The sequence below is a fragment of the Pichia membranifaciens genome, assembly GCF_001661235.1.
Source record: "Pichia membranifaciens NRRL Y-2026 unplaced genomic scaffold PICMEscaffold_3, whole genome shotgun sequence".
Classification (NCBI taxonomy): Eukaryota; Fungi; Ascomycota; class Pichiomycetes; order Pichiales; family Pichiaceae; genus Pichia; species Pichia membranifaciens.
The window spans coordinates 768,649-783,622 of NW_017566984.1; the positions used below are offsets into that span (position 1 = coordinate 768,649).

A 14,974-nucleotide genomic window follows, 5' to 3' on the forward strand; every position below is an offset into this window, starting at 1 on the left:
GTAGGCTTGTGAAACTTGGAACGAGCCAACTGTCCACCCCCTATCTTGGAGGAGCTGCTGGTCGACCTTCCACTCTCACAATATATTGCACATGGACTGCTGAATGTATTGCATTTTGTGCATCCTGAAAGCAAGCTCAGAGCTTTGTAGGTTGAACCCACAGCCATTCCTCCCCACGACAGAAAACTATGTTGTAACATGTTGTGGTTGAGTTTTTTCTACGGCTGCTTTCTTCGGCATCCAAACGATACTCACAAGAAGCCAGTTCCGAAAAGTTGAAACTGTCGTTCTATCATTCTCAGCATCAAGTCCTCTCGTGTTACATCATGAAACTCTGTTGCTGAATGGAGAAGCCATCCCGCCTTCTAAACAGTAATAGTCCAAAGCTCCTTCGCCGATCGACCCCTGGTGCAGAAAACAAGAGAAGTCAATGCGGCAAATGGCGGCGGTCCCAGCTCATTCACACCCACGCTTCACGGAGTAGGCTATCGGGAGCAGCAGGGATATGATAGGAACTTCGTCGCTTAAGAGTACACACCTGCTTGCCGAAGAAGCTGTGTGGTGCAGCGACATTGCAGTCGTGCCTCGGCTAGCTTCCGGGGCCCCGTATACGGACCGGTTCCTATGTAAAGTGTGTGCGTAACACAGGCAATCTCCGGGCTTAATTAAAAGCTTGACTCGTACCCGCGGCAGATGAAGGAATAATGACACATTGGGTCGCAGAGCACGGTTGACGCTGCTGAACAACGCTTGGGATGCAAAAAAAACATATAAAACCTCCGAAGGCTTCTGCTTCTTTCTGTGCCGGTTGCTTCGGGTCTGGTGTACGCCTCCGTCTCATTCAGTCTTTTCCGGGCTTAACGTGCAACTCTCACGTTCAATATATACTGCTTAAGAGAAATCTGTTATCTGCAGACTTTTCATCCTAGAATATATATATTCACTTTCAAGTCTTTTCGAACGAAACACAGATAGATACACAATGGCTGACGTTGTTTTAGGCGCCCAATGGGGTGATGAAGGAAAAGGCAAGCTTGTCGACTTGCTTTGCGACGACATCGAAGTGTGTGCAAGATGCCAGGGTGGTAACAATGCGGGCCACACCATTGTTGTGGGCAAAACCAAATACGACTTCCACATGTTGCCATCCGGGTTGGTGAACCCAAAGTGCTTGAACTTGGTTGGCTCCGGTGTTGTTGTGCATTTGCCCTCGTTCTTTGACGAATTGGCCAAGATCGAGAACCAGGGTTTGAAATGTAGAGACAGATTGTTCTTATCTTCCAGAGCACATCTAGTTTTTGACTTCCACCAGAGAGTCGACAAGCTAAGAGAGGCAGAGCTCTCGAACAAGAAGAAGTCGATCGGCACTACCGGTAAAGGTATCGGCCCAACCTACTCGACCAAGGCCTCCAGATCCGGTATCAGAGTGCACCATTTGGTCAGTGATGAGCCCGACGCTTGGCCCGAGTTTGAGACCCGGTTGAGAAGACTGTTTGCAACCAGACAGCAGAGATACGGCGAATTTGAATACGACATCGAGGGCGAGTTGGCCAGATACAAGGTGCTCAGAGAGGAAATCAAGCCTTTTGTCGTCGACTCTGTCGAGTTCATGCACAGCGCATTGGCGGAAAACAAGAAGATCTTGGTTGAGGGCGCCAACGCTTTGATGTTGGACCTCGACTTCGGTACGTACCCCTACGTCACGTCCTCCAACACAGGCATTGGCGGTGTCCTGACCGGGTTGGGCATTCCTCCCACCGCCATCAGAAACGTCTACGGTGTCGTCAAGGCCTACACCACCAGAGTCGGCGAGGGTCCTTTCCCCACCGAGCAGCTAAACGAGGTCGGCGAGAAGCTCCAGGACATCGGTTTCGAGGTCGGCGTCACCACGGGCAGAAAGAGAAGATGCGGCTGGTTGGACTTGGTTGTTTTGAAATACTCCACCTGGATCAACGGCTACACCTCCTTGAACATCACCAAGTTGGACGTCTTGGACACCTTCAAGGAGATAAAGGTTGCAGTTGGCTACAAGTACAACGGCAAGGAGTTGAAGTCTTTCCCTGAGTGTCTGCACGTTTTGGGCAAGGTCGAGGTCGAATACAAGACCCTTCCAGGCTGGGAGCAGGATATCACCGCCGTGAAAACTTACAGTGAGTTGCCAGAGAACGCCAAGGCGTACTTGAAATACATCGAAGACTACCTCAAGGTCCCTGTCCAATGGGTTGGTACCGGGCCAGCCAGAGAGTCCATGTTGGTCAAGGCCACCAAATGAGGCCTCCCCTTCTTTCCCCTTCTTTCCCTTTTTTCAGCTTTTTTTATAAAACTACTGTCTAGACTTTGGTTGCACCGTCACATCAATCCAAAATGCATTATTCCTGCTGGCTACACGCCTCCCACCTGCCCGCCTGCTCCTGCCTGCCTATCTGTCCTTCCCTGCTCCCCCCTCCACCTTCCGGCCCGTAACCGACGACCTCCTCCTGCCCGATTGGGAAAACCGAGACACGCAGATCAGCAGGCAACTGTGGCGTAAACTGTGGCCGCGCACGTGACTGTGTGGATTTTGGGGCTGTTTAGGTGAGAACATGATAAAGCCTGTACTGATTGAAGAAATTTACAGTGTGTAGGAACCTGCCATTGTGAACAAGTCGGGGCTCCACATGGCACGGTGGCAGAGAAGTCGATGCCTTGTGCATTTGCAGGTATTGTTGTTGGTTTTAGCGTGGAGGTTTATAATTTCAGCCTGCCTGTTGCTCCTTCTTGTTTTCGTTGGCCCTCCATCTTCCTTTTCCGGCCCGAACGAAGACAACCTTGGACTTCAGATTGACACTTGAGACCCGGTGACGACTTCAGCGACGGAGAATCACAGCGAACCATTTTCCCGTAAACCTGATACCCCTGGCGAGCCGGAAACATAATACGTTCTGAGTTGAACACGCTTACAACAGCTACTGAAACAGCGTTCCTGAGGAGGACACAGCACCGATACAAGTCTGCCGACACACGTGAGACGTGTGGCGTTTTGCAAAGCGAAGAGATAACAGGTCGAGGACCAGGCACAACGAAGACACGCAACGAGGATGTCGCTAAACAACTTGAACTACTCTCCGGGCGGCATATACGATAACGATGACGGAGACGAGCGTGCGTACAGTGACAACGGGAACGGCAGCAGTGAGTTTGCAAAACTGCGGGGCCGCAAGGCCAGCAGCAGCACACACAACGCAGCAAACTCCGACCAGAGGGAGAAGCAGCTGTTCCAGCTGTTGAACTCGCAGAAGCCTGCAGCGACGGGGTCCACGTCGCAGCCGGTTCCGTTGATCAACACGAACATCACAGACGAAGATGTGGCGTTTTTGAAGGCAGCGAATGAGGTGGTGAGGCTGCACGAGAGTCGGGTGGACCCCACTATCAGAGACATCTTGAACAGACTCCAGTATTCGAATTCTCCGCACGGAGGTATGCCTATCTCGGTGCAGTATCTGAAGAGCATAGGAGCGACAGACAACGACAGCGACCTAAGGGAGAGGATGTCCATGCTTTCGACCTCGGATAGTTACGATACCAGCAGAAACAACAGTGTTGCCAGCCAACTGACGGACTTCAATAGCAACAACAACAAAATCGGTGGCAGCAGCAATAACGGCGCCCACAATAACGCCAACCAGAACGCCGCCTCCCCTTCATACGTGGTGCCACCGTTCACCGAAAACCCATTGAGGAACCCGCCCAACAACCTAGACTTCCCTCAGTTTTCCCTCGACATCTTCAAGTCCAGTGACGAGCCGCAGCTGAACGGCCCAGATAACCCATTGAACACGAACAATACCCGGCCCCAGAACATGCTGGCGCAAAACTTGACTGCTAGCATAATATCGCAGCAACAGGGAGGCTTGCATCATACCAGTAATGCCTCCCACTCAGGCCACACCCAAATCTCAAGCTTGCTGAACTATCCTACGGGGTACGGCTCCCGGCCCGAGGAAAACAACACCTCCCGCAACAACAACAGTTACGACGACGACGACGGCGACAACGACGACGATGACGAAGAGGACAGCAACAACAACGCAAACTATGAGATGCAGAGCGAAAACCATCACAGCAACAACTACGAGAACAGACTTCGAACCATAGGCAAGCTCGAGCATTCCTCGGCCCTAGACGGAGACCCAAGCTATTCGGACGAACGCAAGAACTCCGCCGGTGACATCGCCGGGTCCGACATCCCCAGAAACTACAAATGTTCGAATTGTGGAATTTCGTTCAAGCGATCGTCGGACCTTAAGCGGCACGAGAAAATCCATCTCAAGGTTCCCCCAAACATATGTCCTTTGTGCCACAAAGGGTTTGCCCGGAAAGACGCCCTGAAACGGCATGTCGACACCTTGACATGTAAGCGTAACAGACAGCGGCTTCTTAAGCAGCTTGAGGACGAAAAGAACGGTGTTGTCAGCCGTGTGTAAGATCTGACGGCGTTTTCCGGCCACGTCTTGTGGCCGAAGCAACTTAATTCATTAACCAACTGAAGTGTATAATAGCCATATAGCAGCATCCAACCCATTCCACATTTATATCGACGCGTCGCCGCGCCACTGCTCGCCGCTTCTTCCCCCGTGCACCGCCGTGAATGCCCACGCATCGACGATTTTTCGTCGTCGAGCTTGGCTTGAAATTTCACTCGACGTCTGCGGCAGCTGGCCTGGCTTGTGCCACTGCTTAGATCTTGGGGAGGCGATCATCCCTGTTGGCTACATCCTCTCGTATCTTTGAAATTTTCTCACAGACAAGACAACACACACGTTCAAAAATGCCAATCGACCCAGAGAAATTAGCTAAGCTCCAAAAACAGTCCTCCAAAAAGATCGGTGGTCAAAGAATCAAGGCAAAGAAGGTTAACAAGTCTTCTGAGGGTGACGATTCCAAGGTCCAAGCCGCATTGCAGAAATTCAACCCAACCACTTTGACTGACGTTGCTGAAGCCAACTTTTTCAGAGATAACGGTACTGTCTTGCACTTCAACAGAGTTGGTGTCCAAGCTGCAGCTGCCAACAACACCTACGCTGTCACCGGTTTTGCCCAAGAAAAGCAAATCACCGAATTACTGCCAGGAATCTTGACCCAACTGGGTGCAGAAAACCTGGAGCTTTTACAAAAGTTGGCTCAATCTTTCCAAAAGAACCCAGAGAGCTTAGCCCAACTGTCCAACCAAGCTAAGGGCGAAAAGGAAGAAGATATCCCAGAATTAGTTGAGGGTGAAACTTTCGACGAAGTTGAGTAAATCGATAGTTCAGACGTCGTTCATTGGGGTTTGAAGTTTGAAAAGCAAAAGTTAAAATTCTTGTTTGAAAACCAGTCTCAAAATGACTTTCTTCAAAATCACACATCTCAAGTTTTTTATAATTAAATAAAACCTTATTTAATTATAGCTTAATCTATATTAATTTTCAAGCTAATCAGATTTGATGTCAGGTTTGGTATCATATCCCTTGCATTTTTGTGTATCCTGTTTATATAGAAGCTTAATCACGTTACTTGATGAAAACCCGGAACATAATTTAGCTGTTATAATCTTTGCTTTATAAGGATACACATAAAAAACAAGAGAATCATATTATACATTTTAAAGTTCACAAAAAAATTGATAAGGAAAACAAAGTAAAAAGAGTAAAAGTTAAGTTAAAGTAAAGTACATAATGGAAAAAAAATCTTACCAAAAGATAAAAAAACACAATAGTTAATTATTAGAGGCTGTTGAAAGCTTCACTCACATAAGGAGGAACCCAGCAGCAGCAGCGGCAGCTAACATCTTGGAACCAGCAGCTCTGCCAGCTTCACCGATATAAGTTGATAAAGTGACAGAACTCTCAGATGGACCTGGTCCCGGGTTGGTTGGGTGAACAAATGGAGAGGTAGAAGAATTGCCGTAGGTACCTGGATGGGTGGTGACATGTTCAGTTTCAGGAACTGGTGGTGCTGGGGTGGTAGAAATGATAGTGACTGGATGAGTTGTAATTGGATGAGTAGAAACTGGGTGAGTTGTGACAGGTTGGGTAGTAACAGGATGAGTAGTGCTAGTCAATGGAGTTGGAGGAGCTGGAGTGGTAGAGGTTATAATACTCGACTCAGTGGTGTTGGTGTAGGTTGGAGGAACCGGGACAGTAGTCTCAGATTCACATGGCTCAGTCTTTTCATATGTGGTGGTTGTAACTTCGGTAGTTGGTGGTGGAGGTGGAACAGTCGAGGATTCAGACTCACATGGTTCGGTCTTCTCGTAAGTGGAAGTTGTAACCTCGGTAGTCGGAGGTGGAGGTGGAACAGTGGAAGACTCAGACTCACATGGCTCAGTCTTTTCATAAGTGGAAGTGGTGACTTCAGTGGTTGAAGGAGCAGGAGGAGCAGGAGTGGTAGTGGAAGGAATCTCAGATGTAGTTGGAACAGGCGTAGATTCTGTAGTCTTGGTCTCACTCAAACAATCAGTGTCGATTTCCGTGGTGGAATAGTGGTCTTCATGGTCCCATTCACCAGCGGCAACAACAGAAAGGCATCCTGCAACGGCAGTAAGGAAAGCAGCACTGAACTTCATTGTATATTTCAAATTTGGACTCTTAAACTTGGTCTACCAGCTGACAAATTTATAAAACGAATGTACTTTAGAAAGCTATCTATTTTCTAAAAAGATATAGAAAAGCAAATAAACTACTACATGATTGTCGACAAACTCTTGCCAAATAAGAAACATGGCTATTTTTATATGGGTTTTGAGTTTGAACAAATTTTCCAAAAGAGTGTGATTCTGTTCTGTCCGTTTGGTACGGAAAGTACTGAATTGTTTTCTGTTCTCTGCCTCCAGCAGAAAATCGTCCTAAAAGGGAAACACCGCACTACAATTTCATGGAAGATAGCTCTGATTACTCTTTTCGGGGCTCTTCACGCGGCCTTAAATTTCGGAGTCGAGGTTTTCTGCCATCCTGCATCTTCTGTTTAATTCGATCCTCTTATAATTGTTCGGGATGAGCAACGCTCAAGTTTGAAGTCTTTTTATCAAAACATTACAGCCGCAGGAAGCATCAGCAAGCAAAATGTATAAAAAATTGCCTGATGATACATAGTTGTGCCCCGACGTGCATTCTGCTGATAATCTGCAGATAAATATTTCGTTTTCTGTAGCTTTAGGATAGAGTCGGAAGAACCAAATTTTTTAGCCTTAAAATCAAGTCCGCATAGTGGTTGAAATAGCCATTGAAACAATATGATTTTTTTTCTGCCAATGAGAGTATTTCTAGGTATTTGTTAGATGCTTCCGCAATAATAAAATTATCATTGGGCTCTTTGAAAAGATCGAGCTGTTTGAATTGCAACAACATGAAAACACACAAAAAGAAGGCTTGCTTGAAAAGATCACTAGTATCCAGAAGCTCTTCTTTTGCTTTTCCAAGTTCAATTAATTCGAGAACGTTATCGAAAAATTCTCGACTTCTCTGCGTATATTTGGGCTGACCTTTTAGATACAAGTTTTTCAACAAGTACCTACGCAAAATCATTGCTCTTCCAAAGTGGTAGAAACCTGTAACCACACTACCGAGTGCGACATTGTCAGTTAGATATTTCCAATCAGAATACGTGGATTCCAGTTCTTTCAGAGAAACATCGACATTCTCTGGAAATTGTAAAGAATTGTACAAGGTCAATATCATGCTAATCTTTGCAACAACGATTGCATCAAATGAGTTTGCTTCGGACAAAACTAGAATATCCCGACACTGATCTAAACGTATTTCATCGATGATGCAGGGACGACCGGACAAAATGCAGTTGACCAAATGTGCTACTGTCAAATGATTCCACAATCGATATTGGTGAATTTTCTCGGGTGATTTGACACTTTTGACTAATAGGTTCATGTTCATTTCACGCGTCATGAAGTGGATCAATCCGTATGATGAGACCCACCAACTGTCAAAATAAATGTGTTTATAGGACAAGGAAGGTGAGAAATGTGCAAGCAAAATCGAGGCTTGAATAAATTCTTTAGATTGCGGAACTTCGTAGACGCTCAGGGAAAGTAATTGGTGGATGCTTTGCAAAACATCAAGCTCCAAGTTTTTATCCAGATTTGGTGGTCTTTGATGACGTAGCCCAAACAGAATCAACACGCAAAAAAGTAGAGGAGATGTGAGTCTTATAGAGTCTAACCAGACCTTATAGTCGGCTTCCACATATGTGATCCATTTGCCATAATGGAATAATCCAGCCTCAATTAACCTATAACACGTTTCGTAGTCCAGTAGTTTACGATTGATCAAGTCATATCTTTCTTGGATAGATAATAAGGAAACATCCCTAGTGATGTCAAATCCTATTTCCTTCGTAAAAGGTAAACCCAAATTACATGCAATGTTCGACATGTCTAAATAAGGAGCATTCAAAAAGAAAAACTCATCATTTTCGTGAACCATATTGGTGACAGTACTAGCGTGGCTGGTGGTAGCACTATTTGGAGCCATCAAGCTGTTATTGTTAGCGTTGTTGTTGTTAATGCTGTTGTTGTCATGGGTAATATTGTTGATGTTCATGTTGAGCCCTGCTGCAATTGCTGAATTGTTACTATTGTTCGTCACAACAGGAGGATAATGGGTCGGGTTCATGATATTGATGTTGCGAAAGTAAGGACGTGCAAGGGGTGCAGTGATTGCAGGCCGCAAAATTGGAGAGACATTATTGTTGGGAGCAAAGTTCCCAGCAGGAGCAGGGGGCCCCACAAAGGGGAAGTTGACTCTTGGGGGGTACAAGAATGGCGGAATACCAGGGCTCGCTATAGAGTCTCCAATTTGAACAGGAGATTGATGATTAATCGACGGCAGCGAGTTAATATAGGGGTTAACACTTGTGTCAAGCGTAGGGTGCTGTAAATTTGGAACGGTGCCCGAAGGCCCCGTTTTCCTGATAGAAGACAATGTTTCCTTTTGATCCATCAAGTTTTTCAAGGTGGAGGCCAGCCTGTCAATCTTGTCATTTATAACTAGTAGCATCGAGTTATGTGACGAGGAGTTGGTCTGCGAGGAGGTGGAGGAGATTACCGGAGAGGTGTCTATGTACTTTGACTTCAACGAAGCCAGGTCAATTGTTGATGTGGATGCGGGTATATTTTCTTGTTTTATCTTCGGGCTGGCCGTTGCTGCTCCTGCAGCTGTTAACTTCGCTTTTCGCTGTCTTTTTAGGCTCCTGCTTTCCTCCGCCTCATCTCTGGTTTTCAAATTTGCAGATTTTTGGAACGTGGACAAAGTCGGCTCCAGCTTTATTTCATTTAGGCTACATTTCAGTGATAGGTTTTCGCATCTGAAGCAGTTCGATCCGTTATTGATATAATTGCAACGCGTCTTGGCTTTTCTGCATTGCTCACACGCAACAGAAGCCCTCTGGAAGTTGTATTTCCTTTTACCCTTACCCTTCTTGTCGGTGAGGTTTTTTGCGGACTCATCCATTTCGTCCGCGTCGTGATTCTTGCTGCTTTCCGAAGACTCATTCGGGGAGTACGCTGCTTGCTGCTTATTCTGGTGTTCGTCGTCATGTTCTGTAGGGCGTTGAGTGTTGGCTGTCATTCTATTGTGTGTGGTCCATCGGCTTCAATTTTCAGTCTACCAGCTCTGGCTTTTTTTGTCAATGAAATCCTCCGAATCCAAATAATGGCGGGATTCTGGTGTAGATATTTCACCGCTCTTCGACAGAAAATCAGGCTGCGGGTGTCGGCCTTACTATCAAAGGAAAAACGCTAGAACGTGCAGGAGGTTGCGGTATGGCGAGCTGGCTCCGGTCTTGATGAGCCTGTGTGAGGTACCAGAAGTGCGGAGACAAACGATTAGAAGCCTGTTGTAACAATCTTTAAATAAACATTCTCTGAGAACCCCTCAAAAATCCCTTCTTCAAGCCCCAGGCGTTTGGTCCCCCGCAATCCGCCGTTGTTTTGCATCCCCCTGTCCAACTGCGAAGCATCGACAACACGATGGCTATCTGGATTGTCTAGGGACTCGTCCTGCAGGCCGGGCTGAAACGATCTGCGGCGATGGTGATTTTCCAGATGCCCGGGCCGATCGGCCCAGAGCGCTTTTTTATCAGAGCCGAATTTTTTTTTCTCCTGACATGAATTTGCAAAAATCTTCTTCGTTACAACGGATTCTGAGTGTTTTTGGTTCTGCAGACACTAGTCTTAAGGGGTTTCTGGGCCAAGAATTACACTGAAAGGATAGAAAGCAACATGTCAGATACAAGGCCGTTGAAAAAATCCAAGACGAAGCACACGTCGACTTCTATTTCGGAAATAGAGGCAGAACATGCAGAAGCTGAGATGCTTGCACACCCTCCGGCTGCGGAGGACAGATCGTTGCATTTCCACGACGGTGGGGAGTTCAATTTGGAGAAGCGTCACGAGACGTCTGCAGCGTATGGGGAGAGACTGGGCTCTGGCAAAAAGAACCCATTCACAGGCGAAAACTTCTCGACCAAGTACTTTGACATCTTGAAGGTCCGTCACGATCTACCGATCCACCAGCAACGTGCGGAATTCCTCGAGATGTTCCACTCCACACAGATCATGGTGTTAGTTGGTGAAACGGGTTCCGGTAAGAGTACCCAGCTTCCGCAGTTTGTTCTCTACGACGACATGCCTCATCTGATTGGCAAGCAGGTTGCGTGCACACAGCCACGACGTGTTGCCGCTATGTCTGTTGCTGCCCGTGTGGCCGAGGAGTTGGACGTGAAGTTGGGCGAAGAGGTCGGTTACAACATCCGTTTTGAAAACATGACGTCGAACAAAACCATCTTGAAGTACATGACTGATGGTATGCTCCTCAGAGAGGCCATGGAGGACCACGAGCTCTCCCGCTACTCATGCATCATTCTTGACGAGGCGCACGAGCGTACGTTGGCTACCGACATCTTGATGGGTCTATTGAAACAGTTAAGCGACCGTAGAAAGGATCTGAAAATCATCATTATGTCGGCTACCTTAGATGCTGAAAAGTTTCAAAGATACTTCAACGATGCACCACTTCTAGCCGTGCCCGGGCGTACATATCCTGTTGAGATATATTACACGAAAGAGTTTCAACGTGATTATTTGGATGCTGCCATTCGGACCGTTTTGCAGATCCATGCAACGGAAGATGAGGGAGATATTTTAGTGTTCTTGACCGGTGAGGAGGAAATCGAGACTGCCGTAAAGAAGATCACGCTAGAAGGTGAGCAGTTAGTGCGTGAGGAGGGCTGTGGTCCGCTAAAGGTGTATCCGTTGTATGGTTCCTTACCACCCCACCAACAGCAAAGGATTTTCGAGCCTGCGCCTCAGGCTTTTAAAAAGGGAGGACGGCCAGGTAGAAAGGTCATTGTCTCTACGAACATTGCCGAAACATCCTTGACCATCGATGGTGTTGTCTACGTCGTCGATCCTGGGTTCTCCAAGCAAAAAGTTTACAACCCACGTATCAGGGTTGAATCGCTCTTGGTTTCGCCAATTTCCAAGGCATCCGCCCAGCAGAGAGCAGGTAGAGCTGGTCGTACCAGACCCGGTAAATGCTTTAGACTTTACACGGAAGAAGCCTTCCAAAAGGAGTTGATTGAGCAGTCGTACCCTGAAGTCTTGCGCTCGAACTTGGCGAACACCGTTCTCGAGTTGAAGAAGTTGGGCATCGACGATTTGGTTCACTTCGACTTCATGGATCCACCGGCACCGGAGACAATGATGCGTGCGTTGGAGGAGTTGAACTACCTGACCTGTATTGACGATGAAGGTGGTCTCACATCTTTGGGCCGTTTGGCCTCTGTTTTCCCATTGGACCCAATGTTGGCTGTGTTGTTGATTGGGTCTCCAGCCTTCAAGTGCTCGGAAGAGATTTTGACCATTGTGTCTATGCTCTCTGTTCCTACGGTTTTCATTCGTCCCTCGGGAGAAGGTGCCAAGCGTGCGGCAGATGAGGCAAAGAAGCTTTTTGCGCACCCCGATGGTGACCATCTCACGTTGTTGAATGTGTATCACTCATTTGAAAGCGACGAAGCGCACGAAGTTGGTCAGAGAAAATGGTGTATTCAAAACTTCTTGAACTACAGATCGTTGAAGTCTGCGCAGAGCGTTCGCAAACAATTGAGAAGAATGATGGAGTCCCATGATGTTGACTTGATTGAAGGTAACTACGAGAGTCTTTCGTATTACGACAACATTAGAAAGGCGTTGGCGAACGGATTTTTCATGCAAGTTGCGAAGAAGAAGAGTACAGGCAAGGGATACATCACAGTGAAGGATAGCCAAGATGCGTTGTTACACCCCAGTACGGTTTTGGCGCAGCAGGATGAGTGGGTTATCTACAACGAGTTTGTGTTGACGTCGAAGAACTACATTCGGACAATCACGAGCGTCAGACCGGAATGGTTGGTGGAGTTTGCTCCGGAGTACTACGACCTGGAAAACTTCCAGCAGGGAGATGTGAGAATGAGTTTGGCACGGGTGCATGAGAGGGTCGCAAAGATGAAAAAGGCAAGTAGCTGATTTTTTAATTTATTTTATTTTAATTTATTGGCATAACTTTCAATGTTTCTTTTTTCTTTTCTTTCCTGTAGGAGATGTATGAACTAGAGAACTTTATACAAACTAATAGACAGATGGATGGAGACCACTCAAGCCCACTCGCCCAAGGAGAGAACCTTTTCGATACCTCTGACGACGGTTGGGGTGTCTGGGAAAGCAAAGTCCTCCAAGGTCTTGGCGTATGGGGTTGGGACCTCGCAACCGGTGACTCTTTCCATTGGAGCGTCCAAGTAGTCGAAGGCTTCGGACTCCATGACCTGGGCACAGATCTCGGAACCGACACCACATTGAGGGAACCCGGCTTCCACGGTGATGGCGTGGTTGGTCTTCTTGATGGAGGCGAAGATGGTGTCCAAGTCCAAGGGCTTGATGGATCTGAGGTTGATGACCTCGACGTCGACACCGTGCTTCTCCTTCACCACCTTGGCGGCCTCGAGACAGAAAATCAAGTTTCTCGAGTGCGAGATGACGGACACGTCCTTACCTTCACGCTCGATCTTGGCCTTGCCGATAGGCAGCACGTAGTCGGGCGACAAGATCTCGTCGTTCACGGGGAAGGACTCACCGTACAAGAGCTCGTTCTCCAAGAAGACAACCGGGTTCGGGTCCCGGATGGCGGCCTTGAGCAAGCCCTTGGAGTCTGCGGCGGAGAAGGGCGAGATGACCTTCAGACCGGGGATGGCAGAGTACCAGGGCGCAAAGTCCTGCGAGTGCTGCGCAGCCACACCGGCGGCAGCACCGTTCGGGCCCCGGAACGTGATGTTGACGGGCATCTGCCCGCCAGACATGTAGTAGGTCTTGGCGGCCGAGTTGATGATCTGGTCGATCGACTGCATGGCGAAGTTGAACGTCATGAACTCACACACAGGCTTCAACCCCGAAAACGCAGCACCCACACACACACCCGTGAACCCCATCTCCGTGATCGGCGTGTCGATGATTCTCTTGGGCCCAAACTTGTCGAGCAACCCACGCGAGATCTTGTACGCACCGTTGTACTGCGCAACCTCCTCTCCCATGAGAAACACGTCCGGGTCCCGGTCAAGCTCCTCCTGCAGCGCCAGGTTCAGTGCGTCTCTCACCGTCATCACCTCCACTCCGTTCTCCACCCGCGTGAGCTCGTGTCTGCGACCCACCGACGAGTGCAGAAATCTCTTGCTCTGAGCCGCAGCTCTTTTCCATACGTTGTTGTTCGACAGCATCTTCTTGTTCCACTGGTGCTTGGGCAATTGCGCTGGCTTTCTATATTACCGTTCCCTCTCTGTCACCTGTGTAACCTGCACTTGCTGTCCAGAAGAAAAGATATCTATTCCAGGAAGAACTCCCTCGCCAACCCAACCCAAGGCCTCCTCCAACCCGTCCTGCCCTGTCTCTGTGTGCCATCAGCATATCCTTCCTGCCTGAGCCAGCCTGCTCGCTAGCCCCGTATCGTGCAGTCTGCAATTTCGGATCTGCCTCCTCCATGCCCACGCTCCGCCCGCACGGTCCACGTCTACCCGCGTGGGATGCCATGTTCTTACGTAAGCATGCGGCGGGAGCGGCCCGGGGCGGCCGATCGGCGGAAAAGAGGCCGGAGAAGGCGCCCGGGGCGTGGAGGAGGGCCAGGAAGAGGGATAAGATGGGTACAAACTAGAAAGACAGTATTCTACAGAGACAGGGCTAGTTCTCAAGACAGATGTTGATGAACTCCTGCTGGCTGATTTCGCCGTCCTCGTCGAGATCGAACTCGTCGATCATGGCGGCGAGCTCGTCGTCGGTCATGTTTTCGCCGAGCTCCTTGGCAACACGGCGGAGGTTCTTGAGGCTGATTTTGCCCGTGTGGTCGTCGTCGAAGAGCTGGAAGGCCCGCTTGATCTCGTCGATGGGGTCGCGGTCGACGATCTTGGCTGCCACGTAGCGGTAGAAGTCCTCGTAGCTGATGAGCTTCTTGGCGTTGGTGTCGTACTCCTCGATCACGTCGAGCACGGCCTTCTTGGGCATGTCGAAGCCGAGGGCCCGCAGCGCCACCTTGAGCTCGTGGTAGTCGAGGTAGCCGTCGTTGTTCATGTCGAAGAGCGTGAACGCCTCGCGGATCTCCTGCTTCTGCTCGTTGAGGAGCTCCACCTTGGCCTGTCTGACGCCTTTGTTGAGAGACATGGTGGGTGGGATGTGGTGTGTGTGTGGTGTGTGTGTGGTGTGTGTGTGGTAGTGGTAGTGGTAGTGGTGGTGGACCCTGCTGTTGCTGCTCGGAGCACGGGGAACAGGGGAACCGGGAACGTAAAGGCACGGAAATGCGAAAATAGGAAAAAACTCAACCAGACGCGTCCCATTCATGTTGCCATACGTTATCTGGTCTGCACAGTCAGAGGCACTGGGCCACGGACAGCTCCTGCGGGTGTCAACCAAGGGATATCCGTGCCG

At 48.7% G+C, this 14,974-nt stretch overlaps 8 protein-coding genes across 8 annotated transcripts; 4 read left to right on the forward strand and 4 right to left on the reverse strand.

The window, feature by feature from the left end:
- Nucleotides 1-982: 982 nt before the first annotated feature.
- On the forward strand, nt 983-2,272 carry PICMEDRAFT_33164 (hypothetical protein; the record flags this gene model as incomplete). The annotated part of the gene is made up of 1 exon (XM_019162803.1): nt 983-2,272. One exon carries the CDS (start codon nt 983-985, stop codon nt 2,270-2,272), a length of 1,290 nt encoding a protein of 429 aa, XP_019017686.1.
- A 1,912-nt stretch (nt 2,273-4,184) lies between these two features.
- Nucleotides 4,185-4,418, forward strand: PICMEDRAFT_21803 (hypothetical protein; the record flags this gene model as incomplete). Its single annotated transcript, XM_019162222.1, has 1 exon — nt 4,185-4,418. A coding segment is annotated over one exon (234 nt), but the record flags the coding sequence as incomplete, so codon positions are not given.
- A 299-nt stretch (nt 4,419-4,717) lies between these two features.
- Nucleotides 4,718-5,606, forward strand: PICMEDRAFT_16433 (hypothetical protein). Its single transcript, XM_019161204.1, has one exon. The coding sequence runs from the start codon at nt 4,808-4,810 to the stop codon at nt 5,276-5,278; it is 471 nt and encodes a 156-aa protein (XP_019017688.1). The 5' UTR covers nt 4,718-4,807; the 3' UTR covers nt 5,279-5,606.
- Nucleotides 5,607-5,664: 58 nt separating this feature from the next.
- On the reverse strand, nt 5,665-6,664 carry PICMEDRAFT_16434 (hypothetical protein). The gene has a single exon (XM_019161205.1). It carries the CDS (start codon nt 6,581-6,583, stop codon nt 5,765-5,767), a length of 819 nt encoding a protein of 272 aa, XP_019017689.1. The 5' UTR covers nt 6,584-6,664; the 3' UTR covers nt 5,665-5,764.
- A 505-nt stretch (nt 6,665-7,169) lies between these two features.
- PICMEDRAFT_58854 (hypothetical protein) lies at nt 7,170-9,599 on the reverse strand (the record flags this gene model as incomplete). Its single annotated transcript, XM_019163323.1, has 1 exon — nt 7,170-9,599. The coding sequence occupies one exon, from the start codon at nt 9,597-9,599 to the stop codon at nt 7,170-7,172; it is 2,430 nt and encodes an 809-aa protein (XP_019017690.1).
- A 653-nt stretch (nt 9,600-10,252) lies between these two features.
- On the forward strand, nt 10,253-12,535 carry PICMEDRAFT_72635 (hypothetical protein; the record flags this gene model as incomplete). Its single annotated transcript, XM_019164254.1, has 1 exon — nt 10,253-12,535. One exon carries the CDS (start codon nt 10,253-10,255, stop codon nt 12,533-12,535), a length of 2,283 nt encoding a protein of 760 aa, XP_019017691.1.
- A 128-nt stretch (nt 12,536-12,663) lies between these two features.
- On the reverse strand, nt 12,664-13,776 carry PICMEDRAFT_72636 (hypothetical protein; the record flags this gene model as incomplete). The annotated part of the gene is made up of 1 exon (XM_019164255.1): nt 12,664-13,776. The coding sequence occupies one exon, from the start codon at nt 13,774-13,776 to the stop codon at nt 12,664-12,666; it is 1,113 nt and encodes a 370-aa protein (XP_019017692.1).
- A 457-nt stretch (nt 13,777-14,233) lies between these two features.
- PICMEDRAFT_72637 (hypothetical protein) lies at nt 14,234-14,710 on the reverse strand (the record flags this gene model as incomplete). The annotated part of the gene is made up of 1 exon (XM_019164256.1): nt 14,234-14,710. One exon carries the CDS (start codon nt 14,708-14,710, stop codon nt 14,234-14,236), a length of 477 nt encoding a protein of 158 aa, XP_019017693.1.
- Between the last annotated feature and the right edge of the window lie 264 nt (nt 14,711-14,974).

Bases quoted from the DNA above. Each gene is read 5' to 3' on its own strand.
- PICMEDRAFT_16433 (XM_019161204.1), top strand. From the start codon at position 4,808: ATGCCAATCGACCCAGAGAAATTAGCTAAGCTCCAAAAACAGTCCTCC.
- PICMEDRAFT_16434 (XM_019161205.1), bottom strand. From the start codon at position 6,583: ATGAAGTTCAGTGCTGCTTTCCTTACTGCCGTTGCAGGATGCCTTTCT.